The 18,712-nt window shown below is 41.4% G+C and overlaps 1 protein-coding gene and 1 long non-coding RNA gene across 3 annotated transcripts in view; one reads left to right on the top strand and one right to left on the bottom strand.

The window, feature by feature from the left end:
• The window catches only part of LOC311083714, a 176,974-nt gene that overhangs the window by 20,663 nt on the left and 137,599 nt on the right, over nucleotides 1-18,712 (bottom strand). The window lies entirely within an intron of this gene.
• Nucleotides 6,565-18,712, top strand: part of LOC311083667 (protein NLRC3-like) — a 63,768-nt gene continuing 51,620 nt past the window's right edge. For both annotated transcript variants that reach the window (XM_084115385.1, XM_084115384.1), the window contains exons 1-4: nucleotides 6,565-6,645; nucleotides 7,227-7,834; nucleotides 11,215-11,304; nucleotides 15,307-17,244. In XM_084115385.1, the coding sequence (XP_083971511.1) occupies nucleotides 7,287-7,834; nucleotides 11,215-11,304; nucleotides 15,307-17,244 (2,576 nt within the window). In that variant the 5' untranslated portion in view covers nucleotides 6,565-6,645; nucleotides 7,227-7,286. The remainder of the gene's footprint in view (nucleotides 6,646-7,226; nucleotides 7,835-11,214; nucleotides 11,305-15,306; nucleotides 17,245-18,712) is intronic.

Below are 18,712 nucleotides of genomic sequence, written 5' to 3'. Positions count from 1 at the left end.
GCTTCATCACCTCATAAAGAGATCCAGTACAGAACAGTACATCTCAACAGCAAACACTTCTGTGAGCGAAGCATAGTACAGCAAGCCTTTGACATGCTGAAAACACACTGATGCTCAAGGGTCTCAAAAGGGCAGGTGGAGTGATGGAGGGTCTCATGAGGCCAGGTGGAGTGATGGAGTGTGTCATAAGGGCAGGTGGAGTGATGGAGGGGCTCATAAGGGCAGGTGGAGTGACGGAGGGACTCATAAGGGCAGGTGGAGTGACGGAGGGTCTCATGAGGCCAGGTGGAGTGACGGAGGGGCTCATAAGGGCAGGTGGAGTGATGGAGGGTTTCATAAGGGCAGGTGGAGTGATGGAGGTGCTCATAAGGGCAGGTGGAGTGACGGAGGGTCTCAAAAGGGGCAGGTGGAGTGATGGAGTGTGTCATAAGGGCAGGTGGAGTGATGGAGGGTCTCATAAGGGCAGGTGGAGTGACGGAGGGGCTCATAAGGGCAGGTGGAGTGACGGAGGGACTCATAAGGGCAGGTGGAGTGACGGAGGGTCTCATGAGGCCAGGTGGAGTGATGGAGGGTCTCATAAGGGCAGGTGGAGTGACGGAGGTGCTCATAAGGGCAGGTGGAGTGATGGAGGGTTTCATAAGGGCAGGTGGAGTGATGGAGGTGCTCATAAGGGCAGGTGGAGTGACGGAGGGTCTCAAAAGGGGCAGGTGGAGTGATGTAGGGGCTCATAAGGGCAGGTGGAGTGTGATGGAGGGTTTCATAAGGGCAGGTGGAGTGATGGAGGTGCTCATAAGGGCAGGTGGAGTGACGGAGGGTCTCAAAAGGGCAGGTGGAGTGACGGAGGGTCTCGTAAGGGTAGGTGGAGTGACGGAGGGTCTCGTAAGGGCAGGTGGAGTGACGGAGGGTCTCGTAAGGGCAGATGGAGTTATGGAGGGTTTCATAAGGGCAGGTGGAGTGATGGAGGGGCTCGTAAGGGGAGGTGGAGTGATGGAGGGTCTCGTAAGGGGAGGTGGAGTGATGGAGGGACTCGTAAGGGCAGGTGGAGTGATGGAGGGGCTCGTAAGGGCAGGTGGAGTGATGGAGGGGCTCGTAAGGGCAGGTGGAGTGATGGAGGGTCTCATAAGGGCAAGTGGAGTGATGGACTGGCTCATTAGGTTAGGTGGAGTGATGGAGGGACTCATAAGGGGAGGTGGAGTGATGGAGGGTCTCATAAGGGGAGGTGGAGTGATGGAGGGGCTCATAAGGGGAGGTGGAGTGATGGAGGGTCTCATAAGGGGAGGTGGAGTGATGGAGGGACTCATAAGGGCAGGTGGAGTGATCATGGAGTGATAGATGGAGTGATAGATAGATGGATATCATGGATATCATGGATAGATGGATATCATGGAGTGATAGATGGATTCAAGATGGCGCCGCGGATGGCTGCCTCGGTGTGGAGCTCTCCAGTTATTGTGTTGTTTTTGTTGGTTTGTTCTGTGTTTAGTCATTCTTTTCCTATCAGTTTCACCAAAGACGAACTACTGGACATTAGGAAACACACACCAGACAACTTTTTTACAGATTTTGATTACTCAGACGTTTTACTGGACATTCTCGTCGGAGGGGCAGCGGTGTTGTTCAAACGCGCGGTCAGACGCAAACGCGGGAAGCGCGCCGGCGTGCTGGTTAAACTCCGCGAGCGTGGCCTCCGCACTGCACTCCCCAGTATTCATCTTGCGAATCTCCGATCTCTTCCTAACAAAATGGACGAACTTATTCTCCTCACCCGCACTAACAAGGATTTTTTAAACTCCGCTGCTCTGTGCTTCACTGAAACCTGGCTGAGTGAAGCCATACCGGACAACGCACTACATCTGCCGGGCTTCCAGCTGTTCCGAGCGGATCGCATCGCGGAACTAACGGGGAAAACGAGAGGTGGTGGATTGTGTTTCTACATTAACGAAAGTTGGTGTTCAGATGTAACAACACTGAAGAAGATGTGCTCTCCGAATTTAGAGGTGCATGTCATAAACTGTAAACCTTTCTACTCGCCGCGGGAGTTTTCCTCATTCATTCTCGCGAATGTTTACATTCCTCCAGACGCGTGTGTGAGCGCGGCGCTACAACAGCTGGCTGAACATATAGCTGAAATGGAACAAAGGTACCCAGACTCTCTTTTAATCATTCTTGGGGATTTTAATAAAGCAAATCTCTCCCGTGAACTGCCAAAATACAGACAGCATGTTACATGTCCTACCAGAGACAGTAATATATTGGACCACTGTTACACCACGATAAAGAATGCATATCACTCCGTCCCACGGGCAGCTTTGGGGCTCTCTGATCACTGTTTGGTTCATCTTATACCGACCTACAGGCAGAAACTGAAATCAGCTAAACCTGTAATAAGGACTGTAAAAAGATGGACCAACGAAGCAGAGCAGGATCTACAGGCCTGCTTCGATTGCACTGATTGGACTGTTTTTGAAGCTGCAGCCACCGATCTGGATGAGCTCACAGATACTGTAACATCATATATCAGTTTCTGTGAGGATACATGCATTCCTACCAGGACATTCTTATCATTCACTAATGATAAACCATGGTTTACTGGGAAACTCAAACAGCTTCGTCATGCCAAAGAAGATGCTTACAGGAGTGGGGATAAAATCTCGTATAACCAGGCCAGAAACAGACTGACAAAGGAGATCAGAGTTGCTAAAAAAAGCTACTCTGAAAAGCTGAAAAACCAGTTTTCAGCCAACGACCCGGCATCAGTCTGGAGAGGCCTGAGGAACATCACCAACTACAAATCACCATCCCCCCCATCTGTGGAGAATCAACAACTGGCTGACACTCTCAATGCATTCTACTGCAGGTTTGAGAAGCCCAGACTCACACCTCACACCCGCTCTGATGTGCACTTCACACATCCACCATCACCTCCTGCAACCCCTCTCCTCCCCCCTTCTGCCATCCAACCTGAGCTTAAGGTCTGCGTGGAGGACGTGAGCCGAGTCTTCAAAAAACAGAAGACTAGGAAAGCTTCAGGCCCAGACGGCATCTCATCTGCTTGTCTAAAAGCTTGCGCTGACCAACTGGCCCCAGTCTTCACACAGATCTTCAACAGATCATTGGAGCTTTGTGAAGTTCCCTGCTGCTTCAAACGCTCCACTATCATTCCGGTTCCCAAAAAAACTAAAATCACTGGACTTAATGACTATAGACCTGTCGCTCTCACATCTGTGGTCATGAAGTCGTTTGAAAGACTGGTGTTGGCCTATCTGAAGGACATCACTGGACCCCTGCTGGATCCCTTTCAGTTTGCTTACAGAGCAAACAGGTCTGTGGATGATGCAGTCAACATGGGACTGCACTATATCCTGCAACATCTTGACAGACCTGGGACTTATGCACGGATCTTATTCGTGGACTTCAGTTCGGCCTTCAATACCATCATTCCTGATCTTCTCACAGCCAAACTGACTCAGCTCTCCATGCCATCCTCCATCTGTCAGTGGATCTCCAGCTTCCTGACGGACCGGCAGCAGCTAGTGAGACTGGGGAAACTCACATCCAGGACCCTCACCATCAGCACTGGCGCCCCCCAAGGGTGCGTTCTCTCCCCTCTGCTCTTCTCCCTGTACACTAATGACTGCACTTCTAAAGACCCCTCTGTCAAGCTCCTGAAATTTGCAGACGACACCACTGTCATCGGTCTCATCCAAAATGGTGACGAGTCTGCTTACAGACTGGGGGTTGAACAGCTGGCTGTCTGGTGCAGCTATAACAACCTTGAGCTGAACACGCTCAAAACAGTGGAGATGATCGTGGACTTCAGGAGAAAATCCCCAGCACTCGCCCCTCTCACCATCATGAACAGCACTGTGGAAGCAGTGGAGTCATTCAGGTTCCTGGGCTCTACCATCTCTCAGGACCTGAAGTGGGCAAAGCACATTGACTCCATTGTGAAAAAGGCCCAGCAGAGACTGTACTTCCTTCGCCAGCTGAAGAAGTTCAATCTGCCACAGGAGCTGCTGATCCAGTTCTACTCAGCCATCATTGAGTCTGTTTTAAGCACTTCCATCACTGTCTGGTTTGGTTCAGCTTCCAAATCGGACATCAGGAGACTACAACGGACAGTCCGGACTGCAGAGAGGATTATTGGTGCCCCCCTGCCAACCCTCCAGGACCTGTACTCTTCCAGAGTGAGGAAGAGAGCAGGTAAAATCATCACAGACTCCACTCACCCTGGTCACCTCCTGTTTGAACTGTTACCGTCAGGACGGCGACACAGATCACTGGCCACAAGAACATCCAGGCACAGGAACAGTTTCTTTCCACAGGCCATTTCCCTCCTGAACACTTAACATGCCCCCCAAAGCATATGCCTGTAAGTGCAATACTCCCACTGTCTAGTGCAATAAACTCAGGTGATATTTATATCTATATTATTCATACTACAAAAATACTGTAAATATATGTTAATAATCTGTAACATGCACTAGACTCCCACTGTCTAGTGTAATATTCTCTAATTCAGGTGATATTTATATTTATATTATTCATACTACTCAAATACTGTAAATATGTTCATAATATGTAAATGTTTATTCGGACTAAACCCAACTGTGACCCTACTTTTTTTATTTTTTACTATTTATACTATTTTTATTTTTATCCTTTTAAATATATTTTATTCTTAGAATTGTATTACTATGTTTCTTGTTGTATTTGTATTTGTATATGTGCACTGGAAGCTTCAGTACCAAGAAAAATTCCTTGTGGGTGCAAGCACACTTGGCAATAAAGCTCTTTCTGATTCTGATTCTGATTCTGGAGTGATGGATGGTCTCATAAGGACAGGTGGAGTGATGGAGGGACTCATAAGGGCAGGTGGAGTGATGGAGGGACTCATAAGGGCAGGTGGAGTGATGGAGGGACTCATGGAGTGATGGAGAGGCTCATAAGGGCAGGTGGAGTGATGGAGGGACTCATAAGGGCAGGTGGAGTGATGGAGGGACTCATAAGGGGAGGTGGAGTGATGGAGAGGCTCATAAGGGCAGGTGGAGTGATGGAGGGACTCATAAGGGCAGGTGGAGTGATGGAGGGACTTATAAGGGCAGGTGGAGTGATGGAGGGACTCATGGAGTGATGGAGGGGCTCATTAGGGCAGGTGGAGTGATGGAGGGGCTCATAAGGGCAGGTGGAGTGATGAGGGACTCATAAGGGCAGGTGGAGTGATGGAGGGACTCATAAGGGCAGGTGGAGTGATGGAGGGGCTCATAAGGGCAGGTGGAGTGATGGAGGGGCTCATAAGGGCAGGTGGAGTGATGGAGGGACTCATAAGGGCAGGTGGAGTGATGGAGGGGCTCATAAGGGCAGGTGGAGTGATGGAGGGACTCATAAGGGCAGGTGGAGTGATGGAGGGGCTCATAAGGGCAGGTGGAGTGATGGATGGGCTCTTAAAGGGATAGTTCGCCCAAAAATGAAAATTATGTCATCATTTACTCACCCTCAAGTTGTTTCAAACCTGTATGAATTTCTTTTTTCTGCTTAACACAAAAGAAGATATTTGGAAAAATGTCGGTAACCAAACAGTTGATGGACCCCATTGACTTCCATAGTATTTTTTTTTTCCTACTATGGAAGTCAATGGGGTCCATCAACTGTTTGGTTACCGACATTTTTCAAAATATCTTCTTTTGTGATCAGCAGAAAAAAGAAAATCATACAGGTTTGAAACAACTTGAGGGTGAGTAAATGATGACAGAATTTTCATTTTTGGGCGAACTATCCCTATAAGGACAGGTGGAGTGATGGAGGGACTCATAAAGGAAGAGTGTAATAACTCTGTTTAAAATACAGTAATTTAAATAAACTACTACCTAAGATTTAAATGTTTTTTTTATTATTATTAATTTCTGTAGTATTCTCACTCAAAGCCTTCATGAGCCATTCTCCACCGGATAAACACACACACACATTCATCTGTTCCTGTAACATCCAGACAAGATTCACCTTTCCTCTGTGATTTATACATTTACATGTTGAGGTTGTTGCTGATTTTAACTCACTTTTTATCCAACATGTTCCTCAATTTATCAACAGTAGCCTACTAATCGACGAATAAAATAGATAACTTATGTTTAGTTACTTTATGCAGATTTGTTTATTTTTAACTTACGATAGAAGTGTTGACAACAGTGAATTCTACTACATAATAGCACACGTGTTAGCAGATATTAAGCAGACTGTCAACTAATACTCTAATGCCTGATAGTTGACACGAAGTTGCAAAGTTACTTAGTCAACAGAATGGGACCATTAAAACAAATTGTTACCAAAATTCTAAATGGTAGCATTTTTGTTTGTGTATATACTTTCCATTTACAAATTAATCTCCAAATGCTGTTTCAAACTCTTCTTATAAAAATTGTGCAAGTGAGAATGCAAAAAATAATTTGTATATGGCCTCGCATTTACCGCAATAATACAAGCGACCCTGCTGTAATTTATTTCCTTGTTTCAAACCCGGAAGTGTGAAAAGAACTCATTGGAGGAGGAGCTGCACTTCTGCCTCTCACAGTGAAACCGAAAGCAGCCGATGACTGTAAAGACGCCATTTCGGAAGATAGAAAATCAGCACTCGCTTCACATGTGACAGTAAGTTCGTTAAACTTTGTATAGCTGTAATATCGATAGAGTGTTTTTTGTCTAAACGGACCTTATGACAAACTCAAACTAAAGTTGAAAGTTATTTTCGTGATAGGCCTACTTCACGTCAACTGTAACACTCATTAATTGGCCGAAAATGGTTAAACTTACACTTATTCTTTTCTTTAGCAGGAGAATTTTAGTTTAATGTTGAAATATTTGGTTGACTTTAAACTATTTTATTATTAAAACTATCGATAGCATATTGTAATGTTCAGTGGCGCAGTAAGACTGGTGAAAGGAAGTGTAGTCGAGGGATAATCAACACATATAAATAACATCATATTTGCTTAATGCGAGACGAAAAAATGGATTGTGAAAAACACCTGCAAGAGTTCAGAAGGGTCATTAAAGTGAAGGTGAATCCAGTGTTTAAACGAGGCTTCTGTGTTTGAAAGTGTGGCCGACATGTCGGGCATGTTGCTCTACAAACAAACACTATTAACTGGAGAAAAACTGTTAATGCCATTTAATTCAAATGTGTCGAAATTAATTTGTGTTTTGTGCATGCTTTCTGTGTCCACATACAGGTCTGAAATCAAGTCTCTCATCAAGGAGGAAGAGAAGGAGCAAACTGTATGTAGCCTAAAATGAGTGTGTGTGAGGAGAGAGAGGAGGAGGAGAACCATACCTGTAAAATGAGTGTGTGTGAGGAGAGAGAGGAGGAGGAGAACCATACCTGTAAAATGAGTGTGTGTGAGGAGAGAGAGGAGGAGATGTCTGTTCACACTCATAGAGCAGCATCTCCAGTATCCAGCTGTGTGTCCATGAAGAGTAACAACTCCATGCATGCGCCCCCTAAATTCAGTGATGGACCATCTTCAGGATCCAGCTGTGTGTCCATGAAGAGTAACAACTCCATGCATGCGCCCCCTAAATTCAGTGATGGACCATCTTCAGGATTCAGCTGTGTGTCCATGAAGAGTAACAACTCCATGCATGCGCCCCCTAAATTCAGTGATGGACCATCTTCAGGATTCAGCTGTGTGTCCATGAAGAGTAACAACTCCATGCATGCGCCCCCTAAATTCAGTGATGGACCATCTTCAGGATTCAGCTGTGTGTCCATGAAGAGTAACAACTCCATGCATGCGCCCCCTAAATTCAGTGATGGACCTGCTATGACCGTTGACCCTGTGTGAGTATCATAAAGTTCAGGGCCAGTCCGGACTCTGTTGGCACCCTAGACAAGATATATTTTTTCCATTGCTCCCAGAACTACAACACTGCCAATAACTCACACATACACACAAACACGTGTGCATATGGTTGCACTAATAGTTATTAAAAATAATTGTAAAAAGGCTAAATAAAATATGTATCCAAATTGAACATATCTATAGATCAGGGGTAACCAACATCGGTCCTGGATGTTTCATGTCTCTAGGCCTTACGGTTACTGCCCGATTTGTTTTTCAGCGGAATAATAATATTAATAATACAAATCTTAACAATTACAATAGGTTTTCAGCACTTCATGCCTGAACCCCTAAAAAAAATATTCACAACAATAGCCATTATTTTCCAGTATCAGTTCCGCAAGGCATTATGGTTATATACAACATCATATACAACATATATCATCATCCATCATCATCTCGTATAGCACTAATACCCCTTTTCCACCAAAAAAGAACTGGTTCGGAACTGGTGCTGGTTCAAAGTTGGTTCAACTTGCGAACCTTCTCAGAACCTGTTTGTTTTTCCACTGACTAGAGAGCCCAGCGAACGACGTCGTTATATCACTGTGTACGTTGCCATAGGCTACGTCTTAGCTTTCCTAGAAACGCTTGCGCCAAATTGAAACATAACAATTACAGTGTTGGACTACATTGTCTTTCTGCAAATGTTTCTTCTTGCTTCGCGATCCTATATTGGGGTCAGAAGAAGACGTTTAGAACACATTTGTGCTGCTCGTCTGGATTACTATAGACGGAGATTATGCTCCAGAAGAAGTTCGACAATAACCCCGCCCCCAGCCCCCGACGTAAGCACGACGTGGTTAAAGACTGGTTCTAGTCCAGCAAAGAGTTGGTGCCGCTTTGGAACCAATTTTCCTGGCCGAGAACCGGTTCTTTGGCTGTCGAAACACAAAGATCTGATTCGCGAGTAGGCACCGGCTCCGAAACCGGCACCAGCACTGCCTTGGTGGAAAAGGGGTATGATTGTAGTCTAATAGCAGTTGGTAAAAAGGACTTTCTAAATCACACCTTGTGACAGCGGGGATGAATTAGTCTTGAGTTAAATGAACTATCTGTTTCATGAAGGCAGTGACAATCATGATTCATTATTTAGACCAATTTATCAATCATTCTATCATGCCTAATCTCCTCTATTGTGGGTAACACAATCCCCACAACAGAACCTGCATTCTCTATTTTGTTTTTCTCCTTTTCCAACAATCCCCCTCCCCAACAAGTGACAGCATACAAGATCATGATACCACAGAATTGTAGAAGGTCTTAAGTAGTGCCCGACATACTCCAAAGGATCTCAGTCGTCTTAACAGATGAATACGACTTTGACCCTTCTTATAGACTTATCTATCGTATTATCAGACCAATCGAGCTTTACTTATCTGATATTACAATCTCAATTTCCGACCCTTGTATGTTTACTGGTACAACTTGCTATTACAAAGGATATTATCTACTAAAATCAACCACAATTTCCTTAGTTTTACTAGCATTTAGCCTACAACTGTTTATCTCACACCAATCCACAAAACTCTCAAATAGCTCCCGATACTCGCCCTCATCACGGTCTGTTATACAGACAACAATTGCTGAGTCATCCGAACATTTCTGGAGGTGACAGGTTTCAGAGTTGCACTGAAGGTCTGATGTATTAAAAGTAAACAAAAAAGGAGCTAAAACCTTTCCTTGAGGGACTCCAGTACTGCACTTCACTACTTGAGACACACAGTCATGCATTCTCAGTCATGCATGGTCTGTTTAAGAGATAGTCAGTAAACCAATTGACAATACTCTGATGTTCTCCATCATTCTCCATCTTACATTTAAGCAGTGAAGGCTGTATAGTATTAAATGCACTCAAGAAATCAAAGAATGTAATTCTGACGATGTTATCCAGAGTCTCTAAATGTCTTAGTGATTTGTGTAAGAGATAAATAATTGCATCATTTACCCCAACACCAGTTTTATAGGCAAACTCTAGTTTATCCTCAGCAGCATTCATTACCTACTTAATATGGTGTAATACTAATCTCTCAAAGACCTTCATCAACTGCACTGTTAAAGCAATTGGTCTGTAGTGTGAGAACTCTGAGGGGTTTGTTATCTTAGGCACTGGTACTAGACATGATGTCTTCCATAAAACAGCTTCCATCATTTCTTTGCCTATTTAAATCCACACAGAGACTTTTGAACGCTTTTATTGAACATTGATGGGTCAATGCATTTTGGTAAAATAAATTATTAAAGTGGTTTCTTTTGATTAAAAATCTTATAAATGTAAAAGGGGCCTTTACCTCAGACTTGGGATAACAGACTCACCAGGAAAGTTTGTACTATTTTCTGTTTATTTTGGTAAAGAAATTAAATTCATTTTTGTTTTATAAATAAACTGTCATTAAAATACATTTCATTTTAAAAACACTTATATTTAAAAACATTTTTAATAACTAAAGATTCTGAAACATCTGAATCTAACCATGTCATGTCAACAAATGGAAAAGTCAGCCAGCTATTAATTATAATGTTAATTATTGTGCCTTTTGCCCCAACAGTAGGGTCAAACTTTACATATCATTCAGAAAAACTGTTGATTTAATTATCTTGAACAAAACTGAAAATCATTAACAAGACCCTTAACTCAAAATATATTCAATAATTTTAGTGATTCTCAATGGCTAATTAAAGCGCTGTTGTCCATGATAACGCCAAGAATCAGACAAATGTCCATGTGAAACGTGGATGTTTAGGAAAGTTTTTGTGCCATCTAGTGGTTTAAAGGGATAGTTCACTTTAAAATGAAAATTATGTCATCATATACTCACCCTCATGTTGTTTCAAACCTGTATGAATTTATTTCTTCTGCTGAACAGAAAGGAAGATATTTAGAAGACTATCAGTAACCAGACAGTTTCTGGTCCCATTGACTTCCATAGTATATATTTTTTCCTACTATGGAAGTCAATGGGACCAGAAACTGTCTGGTTACTGATAGTCTTCTAAATATCTTCCTTTCTGTTCAGCAGAAGAAAGAAATTCATACAGGTTTGAAACAACATGAGGGTGAGTATATGATGACATAATTTTCATTTTAAAGTGAACTATCCCTTTAAAGGATAATACAATCAAATGCAGCTTTTACCCCGGTGGCCTTTAGCCCTGTTGTACCCTACTATTAATAAAACATGTTTTCTCTCTAAAACTAATACAAATACTGCTCTATAAATTACAGAAGTATTGACAGGGTTAATTTAATGGAGCAGACAAATAATCTGCAGGGAAACAATGTGAAATATTTCTGTTTATTTCTCATGATCAACAACAGGAAAAGAAAGAGAGCAGCTTCTCCAGTATCCAACTGTCTGACCATGAAGGCCACAAAATTCAGTGATGGAGCAGTGAACTTTGACCCTGTGTGAGTATCATCATGTAGGGTGAGACACATTAACACAATGCACAAAGGTTCAGAAAATTTTACATTTCATATGGCTAAAGTTATTTAACAAGTATAACAATTAACAAGTGGAAGTCAAGATGCAAAGAAAGGAATTGTTAAATAGTGTTTTCTTATGCTTCTCTCTGACATTTCTCTGTTAGACCTCCATTTACACAGGAATGAGTTTTGTTGCATGTGTTGCATCAGTGTTATATTGACAATTATCCTTTAAATAAGTGATGCACCGAAATGATTAAAGGTCCCGTTATATGCCCCTTTTCACAAGATGTAAAATAAGTCTCTGATGTCCCCAGAGCAGCGGCGGTTTCTTCATTAGGGCGATCGGGCGACGCACCACCAAAGTGTGAAAGGGACTTTTTCAATCACTATCTCATTCAACCACAGAGTTACGATAGCAGTCACTCACTGTTGTTCTGCCTCTGGATATAGTCCAATCAGCGCCGAGTCACGTTCTGTGGAGTACCGCCTCTTTTTGGGCGATTTCACTCTGGCTGAGAATCGCCCAGAGTGTTCCCATAGACTTACATTCAAAGATTTTTTTTTTCGAACTGCAGGCACTGCAATGCATTCTCTATGGGTTCCGGGAGGGCTCGCACTAACGTGCTTACGTCATCATACGTAACCTTAACTTGTGCAGCGATTGGTGGAAACAAATATACCTGTCTAATAGTATTTAGCCATAAGCTGAAGTGACATCCAATAATTTCCTCAGTGCATAACTTACATTTCACAGACATATTCTCCATCTGTAAATGTTAGAAAGTCCAGTTTTCTGTCATGAGTGAACGCGCTTTCTGCAAGCTAAACTTCCGTGAACGAGCGCTGCCGCGTGCATGCGCGCCGAACAGACGGAGCGCAATAGAATAGGAGCGCAATTATTCTGACTAAAATATACATTAGCACTAAATTATAAATATATTTAGCTAAAACATTTGTTGTTGAATATTTGTTGTTGTTGGTGAACATAAATGTGCTAGAGAATTTCAAACCTACATGTGTATTTTTTATGATATTAGCTTTTTTTTTTTTTTTTTTTTTTTTTAGGAAATTTAACTACTTCTTTAAAAGGCATTATTTTGTTTTTAGATTGTAATGTTGCAATGTTAGAATGTAATGTGATTTGACCCCTTTTTTGGATAGACTGCAGATAGACAACAAGGTTACACTATGTTTGCTTTTATAACCTTCAATATGAACATTGTTTGTAGGACAATATTGATCAGGATATTAAACTTTAAATTTTAAAATACAGGGTTTTTTTATTCAAATAGAAAAATAATAATTATTATACCATACATCGCCATTTAGCCCAAAAATTCAGATTTATTTGGCAATTGGCTATTTCCTAACCCTACCGGCTGAAGTTTTAGCTAAACTTTAGGCTAATGATAACACATTATTATCACTGTTAAATTGTTATTTAACAGTAAGCCTACATTCAGTCCTGAATTAAAAATTCAGTTTGTTGTGCCCCCCCAAATTTTTTTAGCACCAGCCGCCACTGCCCCAGAGTGTGTATGTGAAGTTTGAGCTCAAAATACCCAACAGATCATTTTTTACAGCATGTTTAAATTGACATTTTTTGGGGCTCAGAAAAACGAGCTGTTTCAGTGTGTGCCCTTTAAATGCAAATGAGCTGCTGCTGGACGACCCAGGGGGCGGAGCTTCATGAGCTCGCGCTCAGTCTGTCAGGACAGATTCATCTCACGGAATGATGATAATATCAGAAACTCTCAGTAACGGTGTTCATTTCGAGTCGGACAATAATGCCTACAGAGTCAGAGTGCTGTATAGAGATGAAACAGGTATGGTTTAGTAGTTTAATTACGGTTATTATAACGTATTTGTCATCTGCTTGTATGTATCCATTATTTATTAACAGCCTACAAGTCTGCTGTTTCGGACCAGGTCCGAATGATGATCAAGTTTATTGTACATCACACAAAAGATGAAGCGTCAGTTTTACTTCAGAAAATCACCGTAAGAGCTGAGTAAACACAGTAGCCTAAGTTATAAGAAGTGCGCAAGTAGCCAGTAGAGTTGAGGGAGCATTACTGTGGGCGGAGGTTAGTCTAAACACGGTTCTGGTGATGTCACTAATGAAGGAAGTAGAGGGGTGTAGTCCAATCGAGCCGTTTTTTGTAGTCAACTTCTGTTAAATAAAATATCTCGCTTGGCATTGAACTTTGAGCTTTATAATTTTACAGATATTATTTATACTCTAACAACAACATTACACACTAACTAAAGTTTGAAACATGGGATCACGTAGAACGGGACCTTTAATTTTGATAAAAACTGAAACAAGAAAAGTCTGGTTAGGAATAAATAAAATTAGTGGTTCCCAATCTGGTTGACATGACACATTGCTGGAGGTGCCACAAAATCTCTGCTCATTCCAGTATTTTAAAGGTATAGTGGAGGATTTTCTTTTTCTGGGTGGATCATCAAGACTATTGGTCCTCCTAGTTGTCAATCATTCTGGTGATATGTTTACGTAAGGCCGTCGTATGTGCTCGTCCCTAGGTTGTTTTCGCTTTCTGCGCATGCACACTTTCAGGTGTATATGTGTGGTGAGCTACAGTTTCAGCCATTCATTGAAGCTCGCCGTTCTCACCGGGTTTTTTTTCAAAATGTCTGAGGGTCGCAAGCGAAAAAGTGTCTATGAATTGTATGACAAGAAGAGAAAAGCCTCTGAAGAAAGAAACAAGACCAGAGTGTTTTTGGAAAAATATTTCACACGCTGGCGTGCGCTAAAAGCACAGGTTGGGCTTCCCACTGATGCCTCAGTCGCGAAGTTTCTACTCGACAGGTAAAGTTTGGCATGCTATTTGGAGAAATCCATTTAAAATCACTGCTAGTAAAAGTTAATGTAAGCTATGATTAGCGATGCTAGCCCTTGCACAAGTCACGCACAGACACGGTAAACATCTCAATTTGTCTAAAGTAGCCTTATGACCAAATGGTAAAAGGTATCACGCTGAAATGTTCTAAAACCTTGTGTGTTCATTTTTGATAATTCCAATGTGTTCACCATAGTATTTATTACACAAATGCAACAAGCTACTTCTCCATTGCAGATCATGTCTTGAGTCCTCACTCAATCGATCAGTATAATAAGTAAATAAAACACGGAAGGGCATTTGACATTTTGTCTTAGTTTATAATTTGCAACATAATTGTACCACCAAACGTGACAGCAGCTTGTAAACAGAGCATGCACGAGGAGAACTAGGCTTGTGCATGCTCTCTCGTGCACACAATTAATAGGCGTTCCCTCTCGGGAGCAGGTATAGTGTTGTGCATGTGCATTTTTTCAAAAAGTGGAGAGGGCGGTTCTTTTCTAAAATTCTGGAAAATCCTCCACTATACCTTTAAATATATAAATGTAAGGATACACTGATCAATCTTCCATAAATCAGCCAATAATAACTTCTTATGAATCGACTGATTGTCTTTAAACTTGTAATCTTATGTTGATTACACAAATGCATGACTGCTCAAACCAGACAATGAAGCATATATATATATATAAAAAAAAAAAAAAAAAATCAGGATTCACATCAGCTGATCAAAATTACAGGAAATCTGTGATGTTCTATTTCTAAAGGAAAGGTGGCAGGTTATTTAGACTTAAAATCTTCAAAAAGTTTTTCAAAAATCTAAAAGGGGAACTTTTATTTGAGAAGTTTAGTTATATATTTTTTTATTATGAAACCGTAGCGGGACACATTAGACTATGGTGGGCCGCCACATTCTAGTTAATGAATGAGAAACACTGATGGGTTAAAAATATCATTGCTAGAACAGAACCTTGAGAAACTCCATGTGTGATATTAGGATGCCAGTTGGCCACAATAGATGGAAATTTGTCTGTAAGAGCAAACACTACTCATATGATATGATTTTCATATTAAACATATTTAATTATTTTCTTTATTTTCACAAATGTGTTTTCAGTGGTGTGAGAGCTGACCAGATCAGAGATGTGTCCTGTCAGACCAGCACATCCTCCTCCTGTCAGAAACACATCAGTCATCATGACACAGAAGCAGCCCTGCAGCTCGACTCTCACCAGCCAGTGCATGATGATCTTCAGAGAGTCAAAGACCAGCACAAAACCAGCATGAAGAACAAGTATGAGAGCGTATTTGAGGGAATCAAACTACAAGAGAATCAGACCCTCCTGAACAGGATTTACACACAGCTGTACATCATAGAGGGAGAGAGTGAAGGAGTGAATGAAGAACATGAGGTGCTACAGATGGAGAAAAGTTACAAGACTCTCCAAGACACTCCAATCAACTGCAATGACATCTTTGATCCTTCACCTGAACTAGGATATGAGGAGAAGAGAAGAGAGAAGAAAGACAAAATCAAGACTGTTCTTACTAAAGGCATCGCTGGAATTGGAAAAACCGTCTCTGTGCAGAAGTTCATTCTGGACTGGGCCGAGGGAAAAGCCAATCAGGATGTAGATTTCATGTTTGTGCTTCCATTTAGAGAGCTGAACTTGATTAAAGAGCATCAGTACAGTCTTCACAGACTCCTGCTGGACTTTCATCCTGAACTTCAAGATCTGGACTCAAAGATTTATGATGAATGTACAGTTGTGTTCATCTTTGATGGTCTGGATGAAAGCAGAATTACACTGATGTTTTCAGACAGTGAGAAAGTTTCTGATGTGACTGAGTCTTCATCAGTGGGTGTGTTGATGTCAAGCCTCATGAAAGGAGATCTGCTTCCCTCTGCTCTCATCTGGATCACCACCAGACCAGCAGCAGCCAATCAGATCCCCTCCAAATACATCAACCGTGTGACAGAAATTCAGGGATTCAATGACCCTCAGAAGGAGGAATATTTCAGGAAGAGAATCAGTGATGAGCATCAAGCCAGCAGAATCATCTCACACATCAGAAGAGCAAGAAGCCTCCACATCATGTGCCACATACCCGTCTTCTGCTGGATCTCAGCCACTGTGCTTCAAAACATCCTGAAACAAGATCTCAGTGCAGAAATCCATCAAACTCTGACTGAAATGTACATACACTTCCTCCTCATTCAGACTAGCATGAGGAACCAGAAGTATGAAGAGAGAGATCCAGATAAACTTCTGCAGTCCAACAGAGAAGTGATTGTGAAACTTGCTGAACTGGCTTTCAATCAGCTGATGAAGGGCAATGTGATGTTCTATGAGGAGGACCTGATTGAGAGCGGCATAGACGTCACTGACGCCTCAGTGTATTCTGGGATTTGCACTGAGATCTTTAGGGAGGAATCTGTGATTTATCACAGGAAGGTTTACAGCTTTGTACATCTCAGCTTTCAGGAGTTTTTTGCAGCACTGTATATGTTTTTCTGTTATTTACACAAGAACAGTGAAGTTCTGAAAATGTTCCTCACAGGAAAGTCCAGAACTCAGTCTAGGAAAGTTTCTCTGGATGTGTTTTTGAAGAGAGCAATGAACAAAGCCTTGAACAGTAAAAATGGACACCTGGATCTTTTCCTTCGTTTTCTTCATGGCATCTCACTGGAGTCCAATCAGAGACTCTTACAGGATGTGCTGATTCACACAGAGAACAACCCAGAGAACATCAAGAAAATAATCCACAACCTCAAACGAGGTCAAAAAAACAATATCAGCTCTGAAAGATGGATGAATCTGTCACACTGCTTGATTGAGATGAAGAATAATTCTGTTGTTGAAGAAATGCAGGCGTTTTTAAAATCTGAAACAAAACGTAAAATTCTTTCTCTTGCACAATGCTCAACTTTGGCAAACATGATCCTGATGTCGGAGGAGGTGATGGATGAGTTAGACCTTAAAAAGTACAACTTCAAATCAAAGGAGGGTGGAAGGAGACTTGTACCTGCTGTGAGGAACTGCAGAAAAGCTTGGTGAGTGTGAAGATCTAATAATAACACAATTACATTTAAAGGGGTGGTTGATTATGATTTCATGTTTCTAACTTTAATTAGTGTGTAATGTTGCTGTTTGAGCATAATAAACATCTGCAAAGTTACAATGCTCAAAGTTCAAAGCAATGGGAGATATTTGCTTTTAAAGAAATCGCTTTTTAAGGACTACAACAAACGGCTGATAGGGATTACAATTTATTTATTTATTTTTTATTTATTTGACAGGGATTATGCAAACAAACATAGTGTCAAAGCAAGCTTGTCACTGAAGTGCTGCATAAAAAGTTTATAGCAAATTCTAATTTTCGACTCCTGTCCCTGGTTGGGCTTTTAGACACAATAAAATTTACCCATGAAATTTACCCATAAAATTTACATACTACACTACAAAAATGTATATATAAACATGCATATCATCTACAACTCTTACCTACTTACAATAATTAAAAATGAGTACACTTTTGGTTTGTTTTTAACCAGTTTTTTAGCCTGGAAGTAAACACTTTAAAGTCCAGTACAGTCTTGATGTCAGATGGTAATGAGTTCCAGAGTTTGGAGCTCTTCACAGAGAAGGTCGTCTGACCAAAGCTAGTCCGGCAGTATTGTATTTTATAGTCATGATTTGTGGAGCTCCTAGTGACTCGAGTGCTGCTTTGTCTCTCAATAAATGAACTTAGTGGCTCAGGTGCTAAATGATTAATGCACTTGTGAATTAATTTTAGAAAGCAAAAATTACTAAAGCTCTCAAAATTCATTAAATTATATTTCTTAATGATGGTACAATGATGGTGGCGTATTGGTTTTTTATCCATAATTTTTATTGCTCGGTTATATACAGAACCTATGCATTTGGTTGCAGTGGGAGTGGCTTGAGCCCATGCTGTTATGCAGTAAGATTAGGGTGACCAGACGTCCCGAAAAATTCGGGACAGTCCCGAAATCTAAACTCTTGTCCCGAATCCTGAATCTGGCCCTAATTGTCCCAAAAATTATACTAAAGCAAAATCTTGAGTAGTTATTGTCTGATAAACATTAAAAACTGTCTGCAGAGGTTGAGTCGTCCTGCAACCAGCCCCCGCCGGCTGCTCATTGGCTGCAGAAGTTCTTTTTTTGAAGTTCTAAAAAAATACCATATATAGGCGCAAATTTAGATCCTAAGACAGGAGTGCTGGAAACAGTGAAAACCTCCGCGAAATATGCTGACGTCGGTCCTCCACAACCTAGGTAGGCTATAGCTGTGTGAATTTAAAGTTTTATTGTTTCTATTCATTTATCTAATTAATCTATATGCACAAAGAAAGTACAACCTTTTTGTCCCCTTTTTGTTTTAAAGGGATAGTTCACTTTGAAATTAATTTTTGATATGTTTTAGCTTACCTCAAGGGCATCCAAGATGTAGGTGTCTTTGTTCCCGCAGTAGTTTCAATTTTGATATTTTTAGGTCAAA

This window comes from Abramis brama, assembly GCF_963993115.1.
Source record: "Abramis brama genome assembly, chromosome: 1".
In the NCBI taxonomy this organism is placed as follows: domain Eukaryota; kingdom Metazoa; phylum Chordata; class Actinopteri; order Cypriniformes; family Leuciscidae; genus Abramis; species Abramis brama.
This window is presented reverse-complemented; position numbering and strand designations above follow the sequence as displayed.